Source organism: Artemia franciscana, chromosome 19 (genome assembly GCF_032884065.1).
Source record: "Artemia franciscana chromosome 19, ASM3288406v1, whole genome shotgun sequence".
NCBI classification, from domain to species: domain Eukaryota; kingdom Metazoa; phylum Arthropoda; class Branchiopoda; order Anostraca; family Artemiidae; genus Artemia; species Artemia franciscana.
The window spans coordinates 31,282,269-31,305,621 of record NC_088881.1 but is presented as its reverse complement, the minus strand read 5'-3'; the positions used below and the strand labels follow the sequence as shown (position 1 = coordinate 31,305,621).

Here is a 23,353-nt window from a genome sequence, read left to right as displayed (position 1 = left end):
ATCCGTTGATTTTTTGCATCTTTGATTTTTTTAAATTATTAATCTTGATTTGACAACGTTGATTTAATAGAAAAAATAGAAGAAACAAATAGAAATAACGTTAATAGAAGAAACGAACCTGGATCGGGATCTTCAAGTTTTTCCTTGAGCCTAGGGAAAGCTGGTCGCAATGCATCAGGGTAGCGGAGAAATACTTTGTACAGCATGAGCACAGCTTTCTTCCGTAAGTAAGGCTTGGTTGACGTTAACTAAAAAGAATAATTATTAGGCTGAGCTTCGACCCATTTTAGTAACTTTTCTTTCTTAATTATTATCAATTTTTTTTAATTAACAAAAAAAAATTCATTACACCTTTTTTTCGTAGATTAGGATTGTTTTTGGTTCCACCCATTTAAATAATTACTATAAATTTGTGTACACTGTGGGGAAGGGGGAGGAAAAAAATTAATGATAACAATACTGATACCAATATATGAGTCACCTAAGTCTTACAATTCTGAAAAGCAGCCGAATTCTACATTATATATATATTTGAACAAATTTGGCAGTAAATTACGGAACTAAAATGTTTTGTTGATACGCCATCTACAAGGAATTTTGGTATTTTGGAAAAAAGCTAATAGTTTTCCAAATATTTTCGAGGTAATAGATAGACGGATTGATTGGGGATATTTTGAAAACGGAAAACAACTATACAATTCGGCCCTAAATAGCAGGAAAATAATTAGCCAAGTAGCAGATGGTGTCTTAGGAAAGAAAGTTAAAAACGTAACTAGAAATGTTAATGAAATGTTTTAACTTTAGTAGAGAAGAGGAGGGGCTTGTACAAGAAATATTTGAATAATATATCATATAAAAATAAGAGGAATGTAAAGAAAATAAAGATTGCGTTGAAATAGGAATTAAAGAGGTGTGAAGTGGAGGACATGGATGAAATGGCTGAAGATTTAGAGATGCAGCCAGACGGCATAAAAGTATATAAAATATTATATTGGCATGTTAAAAAACTGAGAGGGAACAGTTAATCTCGACTTGTCCCAGTTAAAGATATGAACGGGACGACAAATGGTGATAAGGAAAGAGTTAAAGAGAGATAGGCACAGCATTTTGAGAGTGTGCTAAACCGTGATAAAGTTGCAAAAAATGATACAAAAAAGAAGGGAAAAAGTTTGTGACACTTTGGAAAATATGACGCTTTATAAATATGACGCTTTGGAAAATATGACGCTTTATAAATATGACGCTTTGGAAAATATGACGCTTTATAAATATGACGCTTTGGAAAATATGACGCTTTATAAATATGACGCTTTGGAAAATATGACGCTTTATAAATATGACGCTTTGGAAAATATGACGCTTTATAAATATGACGCTTTGGAAAATATGACGCTTTATAAATATGACGCTTTGGAAATTATGACGCTTTATAAATATGACGCTTTGGAAAATATGACGCTTTATAAATATGACGCTTTGGAAAATATGACGCTTTATAAATATGACGCTTTGGAAATTATGACGCTTTATAAATATGACGCTTTGGAAATTATGACGCTTTATAAATATGACGCTTTGGAAAATATGACGCTTTATAAATATGACGCTTTGGAAAATATGACGCTTTATAAATATGACGCTTTGGAAAATATGACGCTTTATAAATATGACGCTTTGGAAAATATGACGCTTTATAAATATGACGCTTTGGAAAATATGACGCTTTATAAATATGACGCTTTGGAAAATATGACGCTTTATAAATATGACGCTTTGGAAAATATGACGCTTTATAAATATGACGCTTTGGAAAATATGACGCTTTATAAATATGACGCTTTGGAAAATATGACGCTTTATAAATATGACGCTTTGGAAAATATGACGCTTTATAAATATGACGCTTTGGAAAATATGACGCTTTATAAATATGACGCTTTGGAAAATATGACGCTTTATAAATATGACGCTTTGGAAAATATGACGCTTTATAAATATGACGCTTTGGAAAATATGACGCTTTATAAATATGACGCTTTGGAAAATATGACGCTTTATAAATATGACGCTTTGGAAAATATGACGCTTTATAAATATGACGCTTTGGAAAATATGACGCTTTATAAATATGACGCTTTGGAAAATATGACGCTTTATAAATATGACGCTTTGGAAAATATGACGCTTTATAAATATGACGCTTTGGAAAATATGACGCTTTATAAATATGACGCTTTGGAAAATATGACGCTTTATAAATATGACGCTTTGGAAAATATGACGCTTTATAAATATGACGCTTTGGAAAATATGACGCTTTATAAATATGACGCTTTGGAAAATATGACGCTTTATAAATATGACGCTTTGGAAAATATGACGCTTTATAAATATGACGCTTTGGAAAATATGACGCTTTATAAATATGACGCTTTGGAAAATATGACGCTTTATAAATATGACGCTTTGGAAAATATGACGCTTTATAAATATGACGCTTTGGAAAATATGACGCTTTATAAATATGACGCTTTGGAAAATATGACGCTTTATAAATATGACGCTTTGGAAAATATGACGCTTTATAAATATGACGCTTTGGAAAATATGACGCTTTATAAATATGACGCTTTGGAAAATATGACGCTTTATAAATATGACGCTTTGGAAATTATGACGCTTTATAAATATGACGCTTTGGAAAATATGACGCTTTATAAATATGACGCTTTGGAAAATATGACGCTTTATAAATATGACGCTTTGGAAAATATGACGCTTTATAAATATGACGCTTTGGAAAATATGACGCTTTATAAATATGACGCTTTGGAAAATAGCAGAACAGCTTCTCGAAAGCAAAGCCTTGTCTTCCAGGAATTCCTCCATATGATTTGAATTCTAAAACCGAAGTGCATGCAGTACTTAAGTTAAAACAGATGGCGAATGGTTAAGGGCTATAACCTCGTACAAGAAAAGAGGTTAGGCCGCTGTCTATGTCTATGTCCAAAAAGATAGGGGTTCAAGCCCTGGCGTTGCTGATTATTTAGTTTGGAAAGGGGATCAGTGATGTGACTTGTAAGCTCATCCAGAGTTGACCAAGCTACAAATAGGTAACTGGAGAAATTTCGGAGAATACACGGAAGTAGAGTTATAGTTATAGAATTATAATATGAGGTATAGAGTTATACATAATATTATGGAAGTACACAAGCAACAAGTAAGAACAATCTTAAGTTTGACCAATCTTAAAGAGGAATACACTCCTGCCCCAACAGAGTCCTATTAATGAAATGCTCAGAACAAAAGTTACACTGCTTACATGTTACTATTACTTAACACAACTATTCTACACAAGTACTACTTAATACTGCTATAAGTTATACTACTTAAATAATAAAAGTAGATACAACTTCATTGTGTAGTATAAACTGCTTACGTGATATTTCAATGAACTTGTTACTGTCATTTTACCCTTTTATTCTCTTTAAATTTCAGATTCCTTCTTTTTTAAACTGTTATGGTTTAGATTATTTTCATTTTCGACGCCACGGACGCCGTATTTTATAGAGATAAAATCTTAGATTGATTGACATTTCGTTTCATTGACATTTTTCTTCCTGCTTGCCATGGACACCAAAAAAAAGCATGGGCAAAAAATCAGCCAGATAAGCTAAAGACATGGAACCCAATAGTTTAAAAAGGTGTTGCCATCCAACTGAAAGAATAGCTGCCTTTTGGAAATAAAAATAAAGTTTATTTTTTAATTATATATATATATATATATATATATATATATATATATATATATATATATATATATATATATATATATATATAATGTACATATATATATATATATATATATATATATATATATATATATATATATATATATATATATATATATATATATATATATATATATATATATATATATATATTATATATATATATATATATATATTATGTATATATATATATAAACATTATATAAAATAATGTTTGAATTTTTAAGGGAAAAAACTAGTCATAATTAATTAATTAGTTCTGATTGCTTATTCCCAAGATTCAACGCGGCAATAGTGACGAACCCAAAACTTCATACTTCGAACCAACGAAAATAAAAAAAATCTTAGAAAAGTTTTGTTTTCAGATGTGATTAGACCTAAGATAGGTCCAAGGAGCAAAGGAATGTTTTTATTTTGGTGTCTTTGGCTAAGGACATCCAGAATTTTTATCTGGAGGGGGGAGGGTGGGGTTACCAGAAAAAACTTTAAAAAACCAATCAAATATTTGTTTATATGTATTTTTGTTATGTTTCTATGATTCAGACCAAAATTTCGGGAGGATTCAAATTAATTTATATGGTCAAAGTAATGATACATATTGATGATATGTATAATAAAAAGTGTGTCTCTCTCTCTCTCTCTAAAAAAAAAAAAAAAAAAAAAAAAAAAAAAAAAAAAAAAAAAAAAAAAAAAAAAAAAAAAAAAAAAAAAAAAAAAAAAAAAAAAAAAGATCATAATGAAATTTGATATTTAGAAAGACCTCGTGTCCCAGAGCACTCAGAGCACTTATTTTAAATCCCGACTGGATCCGGTGACATTGGGGAGGGGGGTTGGAGGCCGAAACCGGAAATCTTGAAAAACACTTAGAGTGGAGAGATCGGGATGAAATTGGGTGGGACAAACATTATAATATGAAGAAGAAGAGGCTACAGGAACACTGTATTTGCAAGTTATATTTGTAATAATTGCCAATAAACAAAGAACAGCAAAATCGGTAACTTTAGTACCGAGTCTAATTTTATTGAGTTATAGTATTATTTTATATACTATTATTATATAATTATTATCTAATTTAATTATAATTATAATTTAATTATAATTCTAATTTAATTATAATTATAAGATAATTATATAATAGTATTATAATTATATACTATTATTAAAATTATTATATAATTTTATTGAGTTATATTATTATTTTATAGTATTGAGTCTAATTTTAGGTTCCGACCTCGTCACAAGTGCCATATGAGCTCTTGTTTTCGACTACTTACGAGAGTCATGATATCATTGGCCAAATCTCTTGCTAGATCACAGCTAATGAAACAGGACAATCCAGAGAGGGCAGCACCAGCGTCATACTGATTCTGACTGCTCAGGTCCTTCCGTATCATATTCGTCGTCAACATCAGTACCTAGAATGATCAGAGCTGTATAACTGGATTTTCTCGTCTCTGACAAATTTATTAATATAATGTCTAATTTTTAATATGTTTTAATATTTTTTTATATGTCTTATGTGTTATATATACTATGTCTTAGTTTTTAATATTTTTTTAATGTTTGTCTTATTTTTCAATATAATGTCTTAATGTTTAGTATTTTTTAACATATTATTTAGCCTTAAGTATTTTCTTAGTATAATGTCTTATTTCTTAATATAATGTCTGAATTTTTAAAATAAAGAACGTATATATAAGAGTTTCCTTTCAAATAAACCCTTAAACAGCTCTCCAGTGCCCTTCTAGTGGTAAAGCAAAAAACATGCATTATTTCTAACGAAATTATTAATAAGGAAATTTCTCATTATTTTATAATATATTCCTTATTGTTCAAGACCGGGGGCAGTAACTTTCTTGTATAGGGTTTTCAACAATGACGATTCTAATAGTGCGGTTTTTATTTCAATTCGAAACCCTTTTCAAGAGGTTTCAGGCTATCTTTCGAAATTCCTATTATTTTTGGCGCAATGAACTTTAATCATTAAAATTAACCGAAATCATAGTATCGATTCCTGAAAATGCTTCAAATTGCCATTTTTCTTACCACTTGACAGTTTTTTCAAAAATCGTTTTTAAATTTTTGGTTAGTATGGGGTGAATTTGGTTTTTTACTAGTTACTGCATCAACCATGACTAAAATACTTGTGACAATAGGCTTATACAGGTTTGGAGAGTGATTCTTTGGAATGATATGCCCCAATCCCACATTAGCCCTTATATTTTTCGCATAATTAACTTTTTTGCATTTCCAACTTGTGAACACGAAATATAACAACATATAATGACCAATCAATATCATCAATTGAATGAAAACTATCAAAACCATTGCATCATACGATTTCTAAAAAATATTTCCTATTTGAATACAAAACACCAAAAAATATAATGCTAAAAATACAAAACTCCTTTCAAAACTAAAATCTTCCAGAGGGTTCTTCATGTCAATTTTGAGGTTGTGACTCTAGGGTATGTTGTTAGCTTTTTACATCAAGACAGACAAACGAATTTGTAAATAGTTTCAGAACTGTAATACCTTTCATTCACGATGGAAAAAGTAGGGTAGCAAAATAGCAAAGCTACTGGGCAGTTTTGAAATTTGTTGACGGATTTTGTCTGAAAATATCATTTTTACATATACAAAATCTTTTTGCTCAAAGAAAAGTTGGCAAAGCACCAGTTATGCTGATAGTGTCAGCAACTTTTAGAAATTTGTCGAATTCCGCTACTGGCAGCTTTGGAATTTTTTTCCATACCTACCTTCCACGTATTAGTTTTACTGAAAACATTCACTCCCTGGCTGTATCTAGAATAAAGAAAAGCTCTAAAAATTTACAAAACAATTCTAGAAATAATAAAGATTCAAGAAACGTGAATGTTTTATAAGTCCCTAAATTCCTCAAAGCTATTACAACAATTAACAACACAGTGGAGCACCAAGCCGCTAATACACCTGCGCACGCTCCACCTTTGAGCTCCTCATCCTTCGAGGTAAATGAATTTACCTGTATCAACATACATAAACAATTACAATGGGACTAGAGATAAGGTCTTGTTTTATTTCCGGGCACGCCAGAATGAGTAAACGCCACATGTAGTCAAACAGTTCGTGGTAACGAACTGTAGTAAGGAGCGACCCGGCTAAATAGTAACCGAAATTCTAAAAATGGAATTTTGATAACAAGAGTTACATCAAAAGAATCGCATTTTAATGCTGATTTTAAATATTTAAGTTTCATCAAGATCAGTTATACCCATCAAAATTTGCGAGCCTGAGAAAATTTGCCTCATTTCAGAAAACGCTCCCTAAAAGTAATACAATCTTAACGAGAATCACACCATCAGATTCAGCGTATCAGAGAACCTTATTGCAGAAGTTTCAAGCTCCTATCTACAAAAATGTGGTATTTCGCATTTTTTGCCAGAAGACAGATCACGGATGCGTGTTTATTTATTTTTTTGTTTTTTTTCCCCAGGGTGATCGTATCGACTGAGTGGTCCTAGAATGTGTCGTGAGAGGGCTCATTCTAACGGAAATGAAAAGTTCTAGTGCCCTTTTTAAGTGACCAAAAAAATTGGAGGGCACCTAGCCCCCTCCCACGCTCATTTTCCCAAAAGTCACCGGATCAAAATTCTGAGATAGCCATTTTATTCACCATAGTCGAAAAACCTAATAACTATGTCTTAGGGACGACTTACTCCCCCGCAGTCACCGTGGGAGGGACTGCAAGTTACAAACTTTAACCTGTGTTTACATACAGTAATGGTTACTGGGAAGTGTACAGACGTTTTCAGGGGGATTTTTTTTTTGTTTAGGTGGGAAATTTGATCGGGTGGAAGATCGGGGTTACGTGGGAGGATATTTCCATGGAGAAACTTGTCATGGGAGAAGAGAATTTCAATGAAATGGGCGCAGGGTTTTCTAGCATTATTTGAAAAAAAAAATGAAAAAATAAATATTAAGTTTTTTATACTGAAAGTAAGGAGGAGCATTAAAACTTAAAACGAACAAAAATTATTACGCATATGAGGGGTTTACCTCCTCGTTATACCTCACTCTTTACGCTAAAGTATTTTTAGTAATTTCAACTATTTATTCTATGACCTTGTGATTCAGAGGTTATTCTTAAGGAATTGGGACAAAACTTAAGCTTTAGGGTAAAGAGCGAGGTATCGACGAGGGTTGAATCCCCTCATACAAAGTTACGTATATTTTTAACCAATGAAAACATTTGTAAAAAATTAAAATTTCTAGTTGCTTTTTTAAGTAATCAAAAAATTGGAGGGTAACTAGGCCTCCTCCCTCGCTCCTTTTTTCTCAAAATCATCCGATTAATTGCAATTAATTAATATGCAAATTTCGTTTTAATTATTTATGTGCGGGAAGCCAAGATCAAAACATGCATTAATTCAAAAACGTCCAGAAATTAAATAAGAAAAAAAAACAAGTTTTTTTAAATGAAAGTAAGGAGCAACATTAAAACTTAAAACGAACAGAAATTACTCCGTATATGAAAGGGGCTTTTCCTCCTCAACGCCCCACTCTTTACGCTAAAGTTTCTTACTGTTTTAAAAATAGAGTTAAGAGAAAGAGTCAAACTTTAGCATAAAGAGCGGAGCGTTGAGGAGGAAAAGCCCCTTTCATATACGGAGTAATTTTTGTTCGTTTTAAGTTTTGATGTTGCTCCTTACTTTCATTTAAAAAACTTGTTTTTTTGTTTTCATACCTAGGCCGTACATAATAAAGTACCATCTACATTCAGCCTGCAAAAAGCAATTCATTGGTTGATTTACCAGTTCTAAAATGTCCAGGAAAGCCAGGAAAATAAAATCACAAGAGTCTAAGCCTTTGAGAGCCACAGATGGCCTCAGAGATGGGTACATACCCATCAAAACTCTTGTTAGCTTCAAACCTATCCAAAATCACTGTGATGTATAGGTACAAATAGGTCCAACCCTTGTAGTGGGGATCAGTGCATTTTTCCAGGAGGAAGAGTATCTAGGCCATTATTTATCAAATTTTGCAGAAGCCCAAGGAGGCAGGGAAGGACCTCTTAGATAAATCTCAGAGGAGTATTACCCCACCAAGTGTAAGATTTGATCGACACTGATATACCATATAAAAAGTGCTCCTTATTAAGCTTAGAAAGAAGAAAAAAAGACAAAATAAAATTATTTTTATGGGCTATAAGAAACTATCAGTATTAATGCTCCTTAGAAACAATTTGAGAAAAGGTATTAGAAGACATTTCTGGGGAGGAAATGGGATGACAGCATAGGATCTCATTATATGGAGAGGTACATGGCACCGTCAACTGCTTGACGATAAGCTACTAGTCTTGACAGATGGATAAGTTGGTGAATCTTCTTGATTCATTATCAGCAACATCGCCATCATTAGCACCAGCACCAATAACACTTTGGTAATGTACTACTAATCTTATTAAGCAGAAACTGAGAAATCTTCCTACTTTATCAATGGCACCATCACCGTTGCTAGCACCAGCATCATCAGGTAAATAACATCGTCAACAGTTTGCTGATGTACTACTAGTCTTATAAAACAGAAACTGGCAAACTCACTATCCTGGCATCTTCACCATCGCTAGCAAAAGCATCATCAGGTGAATAGCACCGGCACCATCAGGTAAAAAAGCACCATCAACGGCTTGAACGATGCACTACTAATCTTATAAAACAGAAACTGACAAGTCTTCTTGCTTTATTAATGGTATTATCACCATCATTAGCACCATCACCATCAAGTAAACAGCACCATCATCAGTTTGATAATAGTCTTATCATAGAAAAACTGACAAATCTTCTTGTTTTCTTAATGGCACCATCACTAGCACAAGCACTATCAGGCAAATACCACCATCAATAGTGTCATGATGTACTACCAGTCTTATCATACAGAAACTGATAAATCTTCTTGCTTTATTAGTGGCACCATCAGTAGCACCAGCACCATCAACAGTTTGATGATGGACTACTAGTCTTATCAAACAGGAATTGACAAATCCTCTTGCTTATTGATGGTACCATCACCATCATTAGCAGCATCACCATCAAATAAACAGCGCCATCATCAGTTTGATAATAGTCTTATCATAGAAAAACTGACAAATCTTCTTGTTTTCTTAATGGCACCATCACTAGCACAAGCACTATCAGGCAAATACCACCATCAATAGTGTCAAGATGTACCACCAGTCTTATCACACAGAAACTGATAAATCTTCTTGCTTTATTAGTGGCACCATCAGTAGCACCAGCACCATCAACAGTTTGATGATGGACTACTAGTCTTATCAAACAGGAATTTACAAATCCTCTTGCTTATTGATGGGACCATCACCATCAGTAGCACCAGCACCAATAGGTAAATAGCAATAGCACCATCAATCGTTTGACGATGTGCTGCTATTTTTATCAAACAGGAACTGACAAATCTTCTTGTTTTATTACTGACAAGATATGTAGCACCACCAACAGATTGATATTGATGGCTGTGACGATGTGCTGCTATTTTTATCAAACAGGAACTGACAAATCTTCTTGTTTTATTACTGACAAGATATGTAGCACCACCAACAGATTGATATTGATGGCTCACTACTGTCTTGAAAATATGTCGTTAACACCTAATAATCAGATTCTTTCAGTAAAAGTAATTCAAATTCAACATACCTCAGTGTCTTGATGAAAGCTCTGGGACGCAGCAAAGTATCCAATCCTTTTGTGAGTGAACTTTGATGAACTCATCACTTCTATGATATTGAACCCTGCCCAGCTGATGTCATACCCAAGCATTTGAAGCTGAAAAAAAACAAATCAATTGATTAAACTTGCCCATTGGTTATTTTGAAAACACATTATGAAAATGTTGAAACTACCCGATTTTGGATATTAAATTCAAGATTAGACGAGCCATTCAGCAGCCAAAACAATAACCACAAAAAGATTGTCCAAAAAAGAGTTATAGAATTCCTGATACCAAAAATATTGAATGTCTTAGTGGGAACAGTTCCAGTTCCAAAATTCGCATAAGGGTATATGGACTACCATATAGTCTTTCACCCCTTTGACTTCAAATAGTGTCCTTAAATAGTCAACAGTCATTCTTCCTCTTCTGAAAAACAGCCCCTGGAAACGAAAAAAATTCAGCAAACAACAGGTTCTCACTATGAAAGCCATTATTTCTAATGATAAGTTGTGGAAAGTTGTTCGAGTTTCAAATTTTGTTTCAGTTTCGAGTTTTGTCTAAAAGTTAAATCAGTTGTGTATTCAGTTTGTGCATCCGTTGTTTGATAAAATCAGTTGTTTGTGTATTCAGTTTGTGCATCCGTTGTTTGATAAAATCAGTTGTTTGTGTATTCAGTTTGTGCATCCGTTGTTTGATAAAATCAGTTGTTTGTGTTCGACAAAAAGAAATTATAGTAGGTAAGTTTTGTGTTATGTGGCTTTAGTTATGCATTTGTTTTCGTATGTACCTAAATATTTAGACAAGGACAAATTATAGTAGATAGCTATGTTACGCAGTTTCATTTATGTGTTTCGGCATATAGACGAGAACAAATTACAGTAGGTAGTGGCGTCACGTGGCTTCATTTGTGTCATCTTGATTCATGTGTTCATTTGGTGTACAGTGCACTAAATTATGTTTGAAAGTAGGTTCAAGATGTATTAGAGAAAAAAAATCTGGAATATTTAAATATCCAGAGGATTAAATAAGATGTCAATTGAAACAACTTGCTTACTTTGAAGGGAGGATTTTGTGTCTAATTTTTAGGAGTCTAACATTATTTCTTTTGAATTATTACAACCAAATTCTATGGATTAATAATGCTAACACCGATTTAGAAATTTTGGTGCATAACTCCTTCTCTGAACAATATTATAATTATTCACATACAATATTTTATTATACAATATATTATTATATATTATACTATACAATATATTATATATACAATATTATATATATATATACAATATATATATATATCTATATATATCTATATATCTATATATATAAAAATAAGTTGTCTGTCTGTGGATGTGTGGATGGATGTGTGGATGGATGTGTCAGGTGACGTCACCTGAAAAAACTGGATTAGGTGACGTCAAAACTGAAAAAACTAAAAAAAGGCAAAAACTACAAAAAAAAACTAAAAACTAATAAAAAAAATAAAAAAGCTAAAAAACTAAAAAAACTATAAAGGTAAAAACCAATAAAAAACTAAAAAAAAAACTGAAAAAACTAAAAAAAGGCAAAAACTACAAAAAAAAAACTAAAAACTAATAAAAAAGTAAAAAAGCTAAAAAACTAAAAAAACTAAAAAAACTAAAAAAAGGTAAAAAACTAAAAAAAATAAAAAATAAAAAAAAACTAAAAAAAAGGAAAAAACTGAAAAATAAGCTAAAATAAAGGTAAAAACCAATAAAAAACTAAAAAAAAAAGGAAAAACCTAATAAATGACGACACTCAAAGAGAAAGCGACCAGGACAAAAAACTAAAAAAAAAGGCAAAAACTACAAAAAAACTAAAAACTAATAAAAAAAATAAAAAAGCTAAAAAACTAAAAAACGGTAAAAAACTAAAAAAACTAAAAACTAAAAAAAAACTAAAAAAGGTAAAAACTAAAAGAACTAAAAAAGAAAAAAATAAATGACGACACTCAAAGAGAAAGCGACCAGGACAAAAGGAATGTTCGATTAGCAATCAACAAAGCACCGGGACACAGGGAGTATAAATGACGACCAGGACACAAGTAAAAAAAAAAATTAACAAAACTAAAAAGAAGGTAAAAACTACAAAAAAACTAAAAAGAAAAAAAAAACTAAAAACTAATAAAAAAACTAAAAAATCTAAAAATCTAAATAAACTAAAAAAGAAAAAAAAAGGAAAAAAATAAAGGAGAAAAACAAACTAAAAAACGAATGTATATACAGACCGGTACACCGGGATACAAATGACGACCGGGACACAGGGAATATAAATAACGACCGGGACACAGGGACACAACTACAACGGGGACACCGGGGGAAACAGGGGGATATAAATGACGACCGGGACAAAAAAACTAAAAAGAAATAAAAACTAAAAACTAATAAAAAAAACTAAAAAATCTAAAAATCTAAATAAGCTAAAAAAGAAAAAAAAAGGAAAAAAATAAAGGAGAAAAACAAAACTAAAAAACGAATGTATATACAGACCGGGACACCGGGATACAAATGATGACCGGGACGCGGGACACAGGGAATATAAATGACGACCGGGACACAGGGACACAACTACAACGGGGACACCGGGGGAAACAGGGGGATAACCTGACAATCTATTTATATGCAAAGACAATGGGACAGCAAAGAATGTTGTATATTCGCAAGTTTTACGTAGTTAAAACCATATATATATATATATATATCTATATTCACAGGTGGGACATAGGGACACAACTACAATGGCGCGTAACTATTATGGCGCGTAACGACTTACGCGCGCGGGGGGGCTTGGGGGGGGCGCGAAGCGCCCCCACCAACTAGGTGTTGGGGTGGCGCGAAGCGCCACCCCAACAGCTAGTATATATATATATATCTATCTATATATATAAAAATAAGTTGTCTGTCTGTGGATGTGTGGATGGATGTGTGGATGGATGTGTCAGGTGACGTCACCTGAAAAAAACTGGATTAGGTGACGTCAAAACTGAAAAAACTAAAAAAAGGCAAAAACTACAAAAAAAAACTAAAAACTAATAAAAAAAATAAAAAAGCTAAAAAACTAAAAAAACTATAAAGGTAAAAACCAATAAAAAACTAAAAAAAAAACTGAAAAAACTAAAAAAAGGCAAAAACTACAAAAAAAAACTAAAAACTAATAAAAAAAGTAAAAAAGCTAAAAAACTAAAAAAACTAAAAAAACTAAAAAAAGGTAAAAAACTAAAAAAAATAAAAAATAAAAAAAAACTAAAAAAAAGGAAAAACTGAAAAATAAGCTAAAATAAAGGTAAAAACCAATAAAAAACTAAAAAAAAAAGGAAAAAACTAATAAATGACGACACTCAAAGAGAAAGCGACCAGGACAAAAAACTAAAAAAAAAGGCAAAAACTACAAAAAAACTAAAAACTAATAAAAAAAATAAAAAAGCTAAAAAACTAAAAAAACTAAAAAAAGGTAAAAAACTAAAAAAACTAAAAACTAAAAAAAAACTAAAAAAGGTAAAAACTAAAAGAACTAAAAAAGAAAAAAATAAATGACGACACTCAAAGAGAAAGCGACCAGGACAAAAGGAATGTTCGATTAGCAATCAACAAAGCACCGGGACACAGGGAGTATAAATGACGACCAGGACACAAGTAAAAAAAAAAATTAACAAAACTAAAAAGAAGGTAAAAACTACAAAAAAACTAAAAAGAAAAAAAAACTAAAAACTAATAAAAAAACTAAAAAATCTAAAAATCTAAATAAACTAAAAAAGAAAAAAAAAGGAAAAAAATAAAGGAGAAAAACAAAACTAAAAACGAATGTATATACAGACCGGTACACCGGGATACAAATGACGACCGGGACACAGGGAATATAAATAACGACCGGGACACAGGGACACAACTACAACGGGGACACCGGGGGAAACAGGGGGATATAAATGACGACCGGGACAAAAAAACTAAAAAGAAATAAAAACTAAAAACTAATAAAAAAAACTAAAAAATCTAAAAATCTAAATAAGCTAAAAAAGAAAAAAAAAGGAAAAAAATAAAGGAGAAAAACAAAACTAAAAAACGAATGTATATACAGACCGGGACACCGGGATACAAATGATGACCGGGACGCGGGACACAGGGAATATAAATGACGACCGGGACACAGGGACACAACTACAACGGGGACACCGGGGGAAACAGGGGGATAACCTGACAATCTATTTATATGCAAAGACAATGGGACAGCAAAGAATGTTGTATATCGCAAGTTTTACGTAGTTAAAACCATATATATATATATATATCTATATTCACAGGTGGGACCATAGGGACACAACTACAATGGCGCGTAACTATTATGGCGCGTAACGACTTACGCGCGCGGGGGGGCTTGGGGGGGGCGCGAAGCGCCCCCCCACCAACTAGGTGTTGGGGTGGCGCGAAGCGCCACCCCAACAGCTAGTATATATATATATATATATCTATATATATAAAAATAAGTTGTCTGTCTGTGGATGTGTGGATGGATGTGTGGATGGATGTGTCAGGTGACGTCACCTGAAAAAACTGGATTAGGTGACGTCAAAACTGAAAAAACTAAAAAAAGGCAAAAACTACAAAAAAAAACTAAAAACTAATAAAAAAAATAAAAAAGCTAAAAAACTAAAAAAACTATAAAGGTAAAAACCAATAAAAAACTAAAAAAAAAACTGAAAAAACTAAAAAAAGGCAAAAACTACAAAAAAAAACTAAAAACTAATAAAAAAGTAAAAAAGCTAAAAAACTAAAAAAACTAAAAAAACTAAAAAAAGGTGAAAAACTAAAAAAAATAAAAAATAAAAAAAAACTAAAAAAAGGAAAAAACTGAAAAATAAGCTAAAATAAAGGTAAAAACCAATAAAAAAACTAAAAAAAAAAAGGAAAAAACTAATAAATGACGACACTCAAAGAGAAAGCGACCAGGACAAAAAACTAAAAAAAAGGCAAAAACTACAAAAAAACTAAAAACTAATAAAAAAAATAAAAAAGCTAAAAAACTAAAAAAACTAAAAAAAGGTAAAAAACTAAAAAAACTAAAAACTAAAAAAAAACTAAAAAAGGTAAAAACTAAAAGAACTAAAAAAGAAAAAAATAAATGACGACACTCAAAGAGAAAGCGACCAGGACAAAAGGAATGTTCGATTAGCAATCAACAAAGCACCGGGACACAGGGAGTATAAATGACGACCAGGACACAAGTAAAAAAAAAAATTAACAAAACTAAAAAGAAGGTAAAAACTACAAAAAAACTAAAAAGAAAAAAAAACCAAAAACTAATAAAAAGCTAAAAAATCTAAAAATCTAAATAAACTAAAAAAGAAAAAAAAAGGAAAAAAATAAAGGAGAAAAACAAAACTAAAAAACGAATGTATATACAGACCGGTACACCGGGATACAAATGACGACCGGGACACAGGGAATATAAATAACGACCGGGACACAGGGACACAACTACAACGGGGACACCGGGGGAAACAGGGGGATATAAATGACGACCGGGACAAAAAAACTAAAAAGAAATAAAAACTAAAAACTAATAAAAAAAACTAAAAAATCTAAAAATCTAAATAAGCTAAAAAAGAAAAAAAAAGGAAAAAAATAAAGGAGAAAAACAAAACTAAAAAACGAATGTATATACAGACCGGGACACCGGGATACAAATGATGACCGGGACCCGGGACACAGGGAATATAAATGACGACCGGGACACAGGGACACAACTACAACGGGGACACCGGGGGAAACAGGGGGATAACCTGACAATCTATTTATATGCAAAGACAATGGGACAGCAAAGAATGTTGTATATTCGCAAGTTTTACGTAGTTAAAACCATATATATATATATATATCTATATTCACAGGTGGGACATAGGGACACAACTACAATGGCGCGTAACTATTATGGCGCGTAACGACTTACGCGCGCGGGGGGGCTTGGGGGGGGCGCGAAGCGCCCCCACCAACTAGGTGTTGGGGTGGCGCGAAGCGCCACCCCAACAGCTAGTATATATATATATATATATATATATATACAGTATATTATACAAATGTTCACATACAATATATTTAACATACAATATTTTAATTACTTCGTTTGATTTATAAGAACTCTATTTCTTTCAGTTCTATATTAGATTTCAGTGTAAACGTAATTTTCAGACAATTTTTTTTACTTGTTCTGAAAAAATAAACTGAAAAAAAATAGTATGGCCCGTTTCAGGAAAACTGCTAAATTTATATATTTGTGCAAATTTCACCGCAAATTACAGCGGTAAAAATATTTTTGTTGACACGAGATCTTATAATATTTTACGTAATTTTTCAAATATTTTCAAGGTAGGCTAGTAGATGGCAGAAGCCGCAGCGAAAATTCAAAAACAAAAAAGCAACAAAATCGTCTGACCGATCTTGCAAGAAAGCAATTATATGGTATGACATTTATTAACAATAACAGCCCTTGTGGGCCGGGGGTTAATAACAAAAATACAACAATACAAAAATGAATGAAACAAGTTTTTCAGAATTTAATGAAGAACAAATTCGTTGTTATAATGTATAGTTTAGAAAACAATTCATACTACAAGATAGCCTTGAATTACTCTACCCCCTTTCTCTTTATCAACAATTTGAAGTCGTCATTCAGTATGGCTAATTTGGTAATTGGCTATACCTTTTGACCTACTACCAAAGAAGACATTTTGAAATTTAAATTTCAGACCAAAAAAGCTTTTCAAAATCTGAATCAGTCGACAAAAAATAGAACTTGTCTACATAAAACTTAATCAGCAGTAGAAACTCCACTGTACAACCCCAGTGGCAGTTCTAATCTCTCTTTCGTCCAGGGAGAAGTCTTGATTAGCGAACCCTCCCCATCTCCCAAAAATTTTCAAACCCAAATTTTAACACTATTTACATTTATTAGATATATTCATTTATTTGCTGAATTTTTTTTTTTACTTTATACGGGGAAAGATATGGGAAACATGAAAATTTCGAATTCAATTTGCTAATACTTATGCCAACAGCGCCCTCTACTTTATTTTAGTAGAAATTGAACTTAAAAAATTGCAAAATCATTGTAAAGGTTAAATTATTTATCTAAAATCTTGCGCTCCTAAATTTCTGCACCCGAAGTAAGAGCCCCTCTGCAGTTAAAAAATTGCAAAATCATTGTAAATGTTAAATTATTTATCTAAAACCTTGCGCTCCTAAATTTTTGCACCCGAAGTAAGAGCCCCTCTGCAATTAAAAAAAATTACAAATCATTGTAAATGTTATTTTATTTATCTAAGACCTTGCACTCCTAAATTTCCGCACCCGAAGCAAGAGCCCCTCTGCCCCATCCCTAAAACCGCCTTTGCACCATCCCTAACCCAAAAACTTTAAACCACCACATTACTAATAAAACTATAAATAAATAATAAACCAAAGAGTTTCTTAGCATTTTCGTAAATGTCGGATTATTTATTTGAAATTTTGCACCCCTAAAGTTTGTGGGCCCGGGCAAGTGCCCCTGCCCCTAAGACCACCTCTGCACCACCCCTAGCCCAAAAATTCAAACCATGACATTACTACAGAGACTTAAAATAAAAACAAGAAACTAAAAACAAATATTAAATCAGAGAGTTTATTATCATTTTATAAAAGCATCTTTTGTTCCACAATATTTCAAGAGAATCAAAGCAAGTCAATTCAGTAGAAACTGGTCAATGAATGCATTTGTAAGTTTCAATTTTCTGCGACCTGGTGAAATATATATATATATATATATATATATATATATATATATATATATATATAAAAGCAAGTCAATTCAGTAGAAATTGGTCAATGAATGCATTTGTAAGTTTCAATTTTCTGCGACCTGGTGAAATATAATACCGTTTCATTATATATATATATTATATATATATACATATATATATATATATATATATATATATATATATATATATATATATATATATATTATATAATATATATATGTATATATATATATATATATATATATATATATATATATATATATATATATATATATATATATAATATATATGTATATATTATATATATATATATATATATATATATATATATATATATATATATATATCTTTTCATTGCACAAAAATGACTCGGTTCATACATTAAATAATAAGTGTATAAAATACTATATAGTACATACAAATTACTGGAAAATACTGTATGAGTATATAAAATAAAACAGTACATAAAAACAAATACATTAAATACTTACATGGGCCAATTTTGAAACTGCATTGCATTTCACTGACAGATTATCTTGTCTAAGCTCCTGCTTAATCTCTTCAATGCAGGCAGTTATGTATTTTCCCTGAAAAAGGGTATGCAATAATGTGGCTTGTAGGGATATGTGGCTTGTATAAAACAAGACACGTTTTGAGTAAATTTGCCTATCCCTTTTCTCTACCGTTCTTTCAAATTTCAAATATAATTATAGATACTGTTTATCACTTTCATCAAAAGTTAGGGATATTTTCCCTAAAAAGGGATATGCATTAAGGTGGCTTAGAAGGACATGATAAAATGAAGCCAGGCACACAAGAAGAGGTTTTGCTTATTGTATCTCTCCCTTTTTTTCAAATTTCTCTATTTACAAATTCTCTTGACTTTTCCCTAAAAATCAGTCATATTTTCTCCTTAAAAATCATATTCCTAAATGTGGCTTAGAGGGGCATAAAAAAATGAAAAATGCCTTATTTTGATAGTCTTTATGCCCTTACCCGCTCTTATTTTAAAATCCATTAAAAAAAGAAATCCAGAATAATTTTTCTAGAGAATATATAATGCCCTTAGGCTATCCTCGATGATAAAGAATAAAATCAAAATGAGAGAAAAAAATTACTGGTCATACACATAAAAAAATCATGAAACATTGACAATAATGGAATAAACAATAGTGTGCGATGTATAGTAAGCAATAAATAACAAGTTAATATAACACGTGAAAATCTCATATTAATATTGATAATAATAGTAGTCTATTCATAATAAAAATATTCCTAAAGCCCTAAACCATAAAGCTGTGCCAAAAACGTAAAGCGTAGGCTGGCCTTGTCAACAATGAGTAAATTTTGTTATATTATTTCTCTAAAATAGATCCCAAGTTGTAAAATTCAAAAATATTATCTCTGAGTCTCCCTCTACTTATTGAATTATGTTAATCTTGTTGAATTATTCAAGGAATCTTTTTGGGACCACTCTAATATCTAGTAATTATTAATGAAATTGGTAAGGGATTCGCTGAAATATGTTAATATGTAAATGATTTTTCGATCCTTGAAGTATGTCATAGAAACATCAAAAGAGACCTCCCTGAAATCAAAATCCATGTTTTGGATGAAGCTAAGAATGTACATATAAAACTATATTCCGCAAAATCAAATATAATGATGATAAATTTCTTAAAATTCTTGAATTCCACTCCCATTTTCCTAGACCCTATTCCACCTGAAATGCTAGTGAAACATGTTAAACTCCTTGGTGTTCATGGACGTAGCGCTAGCCTTTTTATTGGAGGGGGGGGCAAGAATTGCCATTCAGTTACTATTGAATAGTAATTCAATAGTAATTACTATTAGACCGCTACTAAAGAAGAGTTACCATTTACCAAAGACGCTACTAGGTTAAATTTAAAATATTACACAATGCATAATAAATAATAAACACACATTAAATAAACATAAAATTAAGTACTGGTGATCAAGCTTTTGCTAAAATTCTCAGCAAAAAGTTGCTGCAGGTGACAGTAGTATAGTTTAAAAAAAAGCTTTTGCGTTGACTAGGGTGAATGTCATAGACATTTGGCTTTTTTCAGCAGGCTTAACAACTAATATTGCAGAACTATCCTTCTCCACTTCTCCAGCCTCCCATTCCAGCACAGGATGCTCTAGCTTATAGTTGAACCAAGCACCCTTCTAACAGTTCTGTGCATTGTTCTATCCAGTTGCGTTCAATTTTGAACAGATTTTGACTCTAAGATTAAATTTGCTGTGCTAAACTTTTACTATGCGGTATTAATTGAAATATTATTTATTACTTTTTATTAATTTGATTTGATAGCGGGTTCGCTGTTTTATATTAATAAATAGCATTCAAATAAGTGGGCCAAATAAAGCAAAAATACAGGATAATTCCAAGCTTCTTTACATATAATTCCAAGTCTAACATTATATTGTAACACGAATCTTATAAAAAATAAATAAAAAGGATACGGCATTAGACTTTACAGTCCCTACCGGCGGTGTTGATCTCCCTTTCTTGGCCCTTCAGCCAGGAAGTGCAATGGGGGGTTGGGGGTGAACCATCCTGTGCTTTCGCACACCCTTCCTGTTTACCTTCCCAAGATTTCTCCAGGTACCCATTTAGAGCTGGGTCAACTCTGGCTAAGCTTACAGTCACGCCACTGACCCCGTTCCAAACTAAACAATTGGGTACACGAATCTTATGATATTTCAAGATTAGACAAATGGACACATAAAATAAACCTACAATACACACAGACTTGTTACAAAAACTGTAATCGTCTTTCAATTGCCAACAGTGCAAGTGAAGATAATCTTTCTTGCCCTGTGGTGTTGGAGCAATAAGTCTTCAACCATCAAAGGCAAAAAAAGGTCTTTCACAAGACGCAGACTTCATAGGAATAGTGAAGTAATGTTTAAATAGATCAAATATAAGAGGAAACCCACATTCCAAGCGTTTTGCTGAAAACGCTTGGAATGTGAATTTCCTCTTATATTTGATCTATTTAAACATTACTTCACTTGTTTTTGTCTTTTATATCCTCAACTCTGTAAAAACACTGCAGCTCAGATATGCAGCGTTCAAAATCTAGCTTATAGTATTTACACACAAAGCTTAAACTGTCTGAGCTATTTATTATCCTTAATATCCTTATATATCTTTTATTTATCCTTAATACTGTGATTATTTGCAAGTGCAAGGGCAATATTAAATTAAATCAAGACACACCATATGCTAACAGGTTGTGAAAACAGCATATTTTTAATATTTCAAGAACAGTTAAAGACTGTTAAGTTGAGTCTTTTGCAGAAAGTTGAGGAAGATGTTGAACTGAAAGACATTATGCTACTGTCACTGGATACTTGCTACTACATCTACTAATATCTATGAGTACAGCAAACTTGTGATTATCACTACTACAACCCCAACTTTGGGAGTACTTGCTACTGCATCTACTAACAACTATGAGTACAACAAACTTGTGATTATCACTACTAGAACCCCAACTTTGGATGTGATTGTTACTACTACTACAGCTGCTAACTAAATCAAAAGAGTATAAATGTATCCACGTTGTCAAAAGGGCTTATTTGCAAATAAGTTTAACATTTCAGGAAAATTTTGCAAACTTTACAAACAGGAAGGTAGAGGAGTTACTATTTATGCAAGAGCATCCCTCCAGGCAGGCACCTTTATATAAATAGTGAGTATGAACCCTGGGTAGAACATGTATGGGTAAAAATTAAGCTCCATGATAGCCAATTTGTAACAGGATGTCTGTATAGAAGCCCTAGGGCCCCCTACTAAGAGAGACCAATAAAAGCACTTATCAGCTCTGTTGACCAGTTACTAACAAAAACATAATCATAAACGGAGACTTTAATCTACCCCAGGTGCAATGGACAGAGGGTTATGCCTTAGAAGAAGAAGCTAGTCATATTAACCCATTTCTCACATGACTACAAGATCATATATTGTACCAGGCAGTTAATTTTCCAACTATGCATCGAGTTGGGCAAGCCCCAAGAGTTCTTGACTTTGTAATAGTAAGAGGCCCAGAAATGATCAGAGGCCCAACTGCCATTTGGAGCAAATGATCATATTACAATTGCTTGTCAGCTTAGGTTGTTTCCTAAGAAAAATCAGTATGCAAGTTATGTGAATACAAATTGCCATCAAGTTTGGCAAGAACTATCAAGAGAAGAATGGTCATTCATTGAGAATACGGATGCTCCTGAATCATGGTGCAAAGTGAAAGAGATTCCTGTATTATCTTGTGACAAGCATACAACAACTACATGGATCCATAAGCCAAGAACTCTTCCTTTTCTCACCTGTAACATTAAACTGGCAATTCAAAAAAGAAAAGGTAGTGGAAAAAATATAAAGATATACTAACACAGGTAAATTATGATAGATTTAAGGAACTCTGTAATAAATCTTTACTGCTTTCACAAAAATTAACAAGAGAGTATAGAGAAGCAATTGCAAATGCTTCCAAATCCCAGGAAATTTCGGAGGTATGCTTCCCTGCAAAAACCCAGAAGACACTCAGACTAACTGAGCTTTCTGTTGGTGGAGTATCTATTAACAGACCTAACGAAATAAAGAGACACTGAACAATGAGTTCCAAAAAGCCTTCACTTCCCCAGATAGAGACCCACTTCCCAATCAACCTAAGTACACAGTTGATAAGTATACAATGTCACCAATAACTGTCAGTATAGACAATGTTGAGGCTAGACTGAAAAACCTGAACTGGAATAAATCTGTAGGGCCTGACAGGATACACCCTTGGACATTAAAGGAAGTTCATGCAGAATTGGCCTTGCCTCTCACAGCACTTTCCCAAAAATCCCTGATACAAAGACAGTGCCTCAGGACTGGCAGAATGCTAATATCAGCCCTATCCAGAAAGGTGGCAGCCAATTGGACCCATCAAATTACCACCCTATTAGGATTACATCCAATGTTGGGAAAATTCTGGAAGGAACAGTGATTACTGCCAATGTCAGAGACCTC

At 32.2% G+C, this 23,353-nt stretch overlaps 1 protein-coding gene across 1 annotated transcript in view; it reads right to left on the bottom strand.

The window, feature by feature from the left end:
• The window catches only part of LOC136039557 (AP-3 complex subunit delta-1-like), a 206,770-nt gene that overhangs the window by 174,963 nt on the left and 8,454 nt on the right, over positions 1 to 23,353 (bottom strand). Inside the window, exons 2-5 of the mRNA XM_065723397.1 lie at positions 18,804 to 18,899; positions 10,484 to 10,612; positions 5,066 to 5,206; positions 119 to 248 (exon numbers count right to left, since the gene is read on the bottom strand). Coding sequence (XP_065579469.1) covers positions 119 to 248; positions 5,066 to 5,206; positions 10,484 to 10,612; positions 18,804 to 18,899 — 496 coding nt within the window. The remainder of the gene's footprint in view (positions 1 to 118; positions 249 to 5,065; positions 5,207 to 10,483; positions 10,613 to 18,803; positions 18,900 to 23,353) is intronic.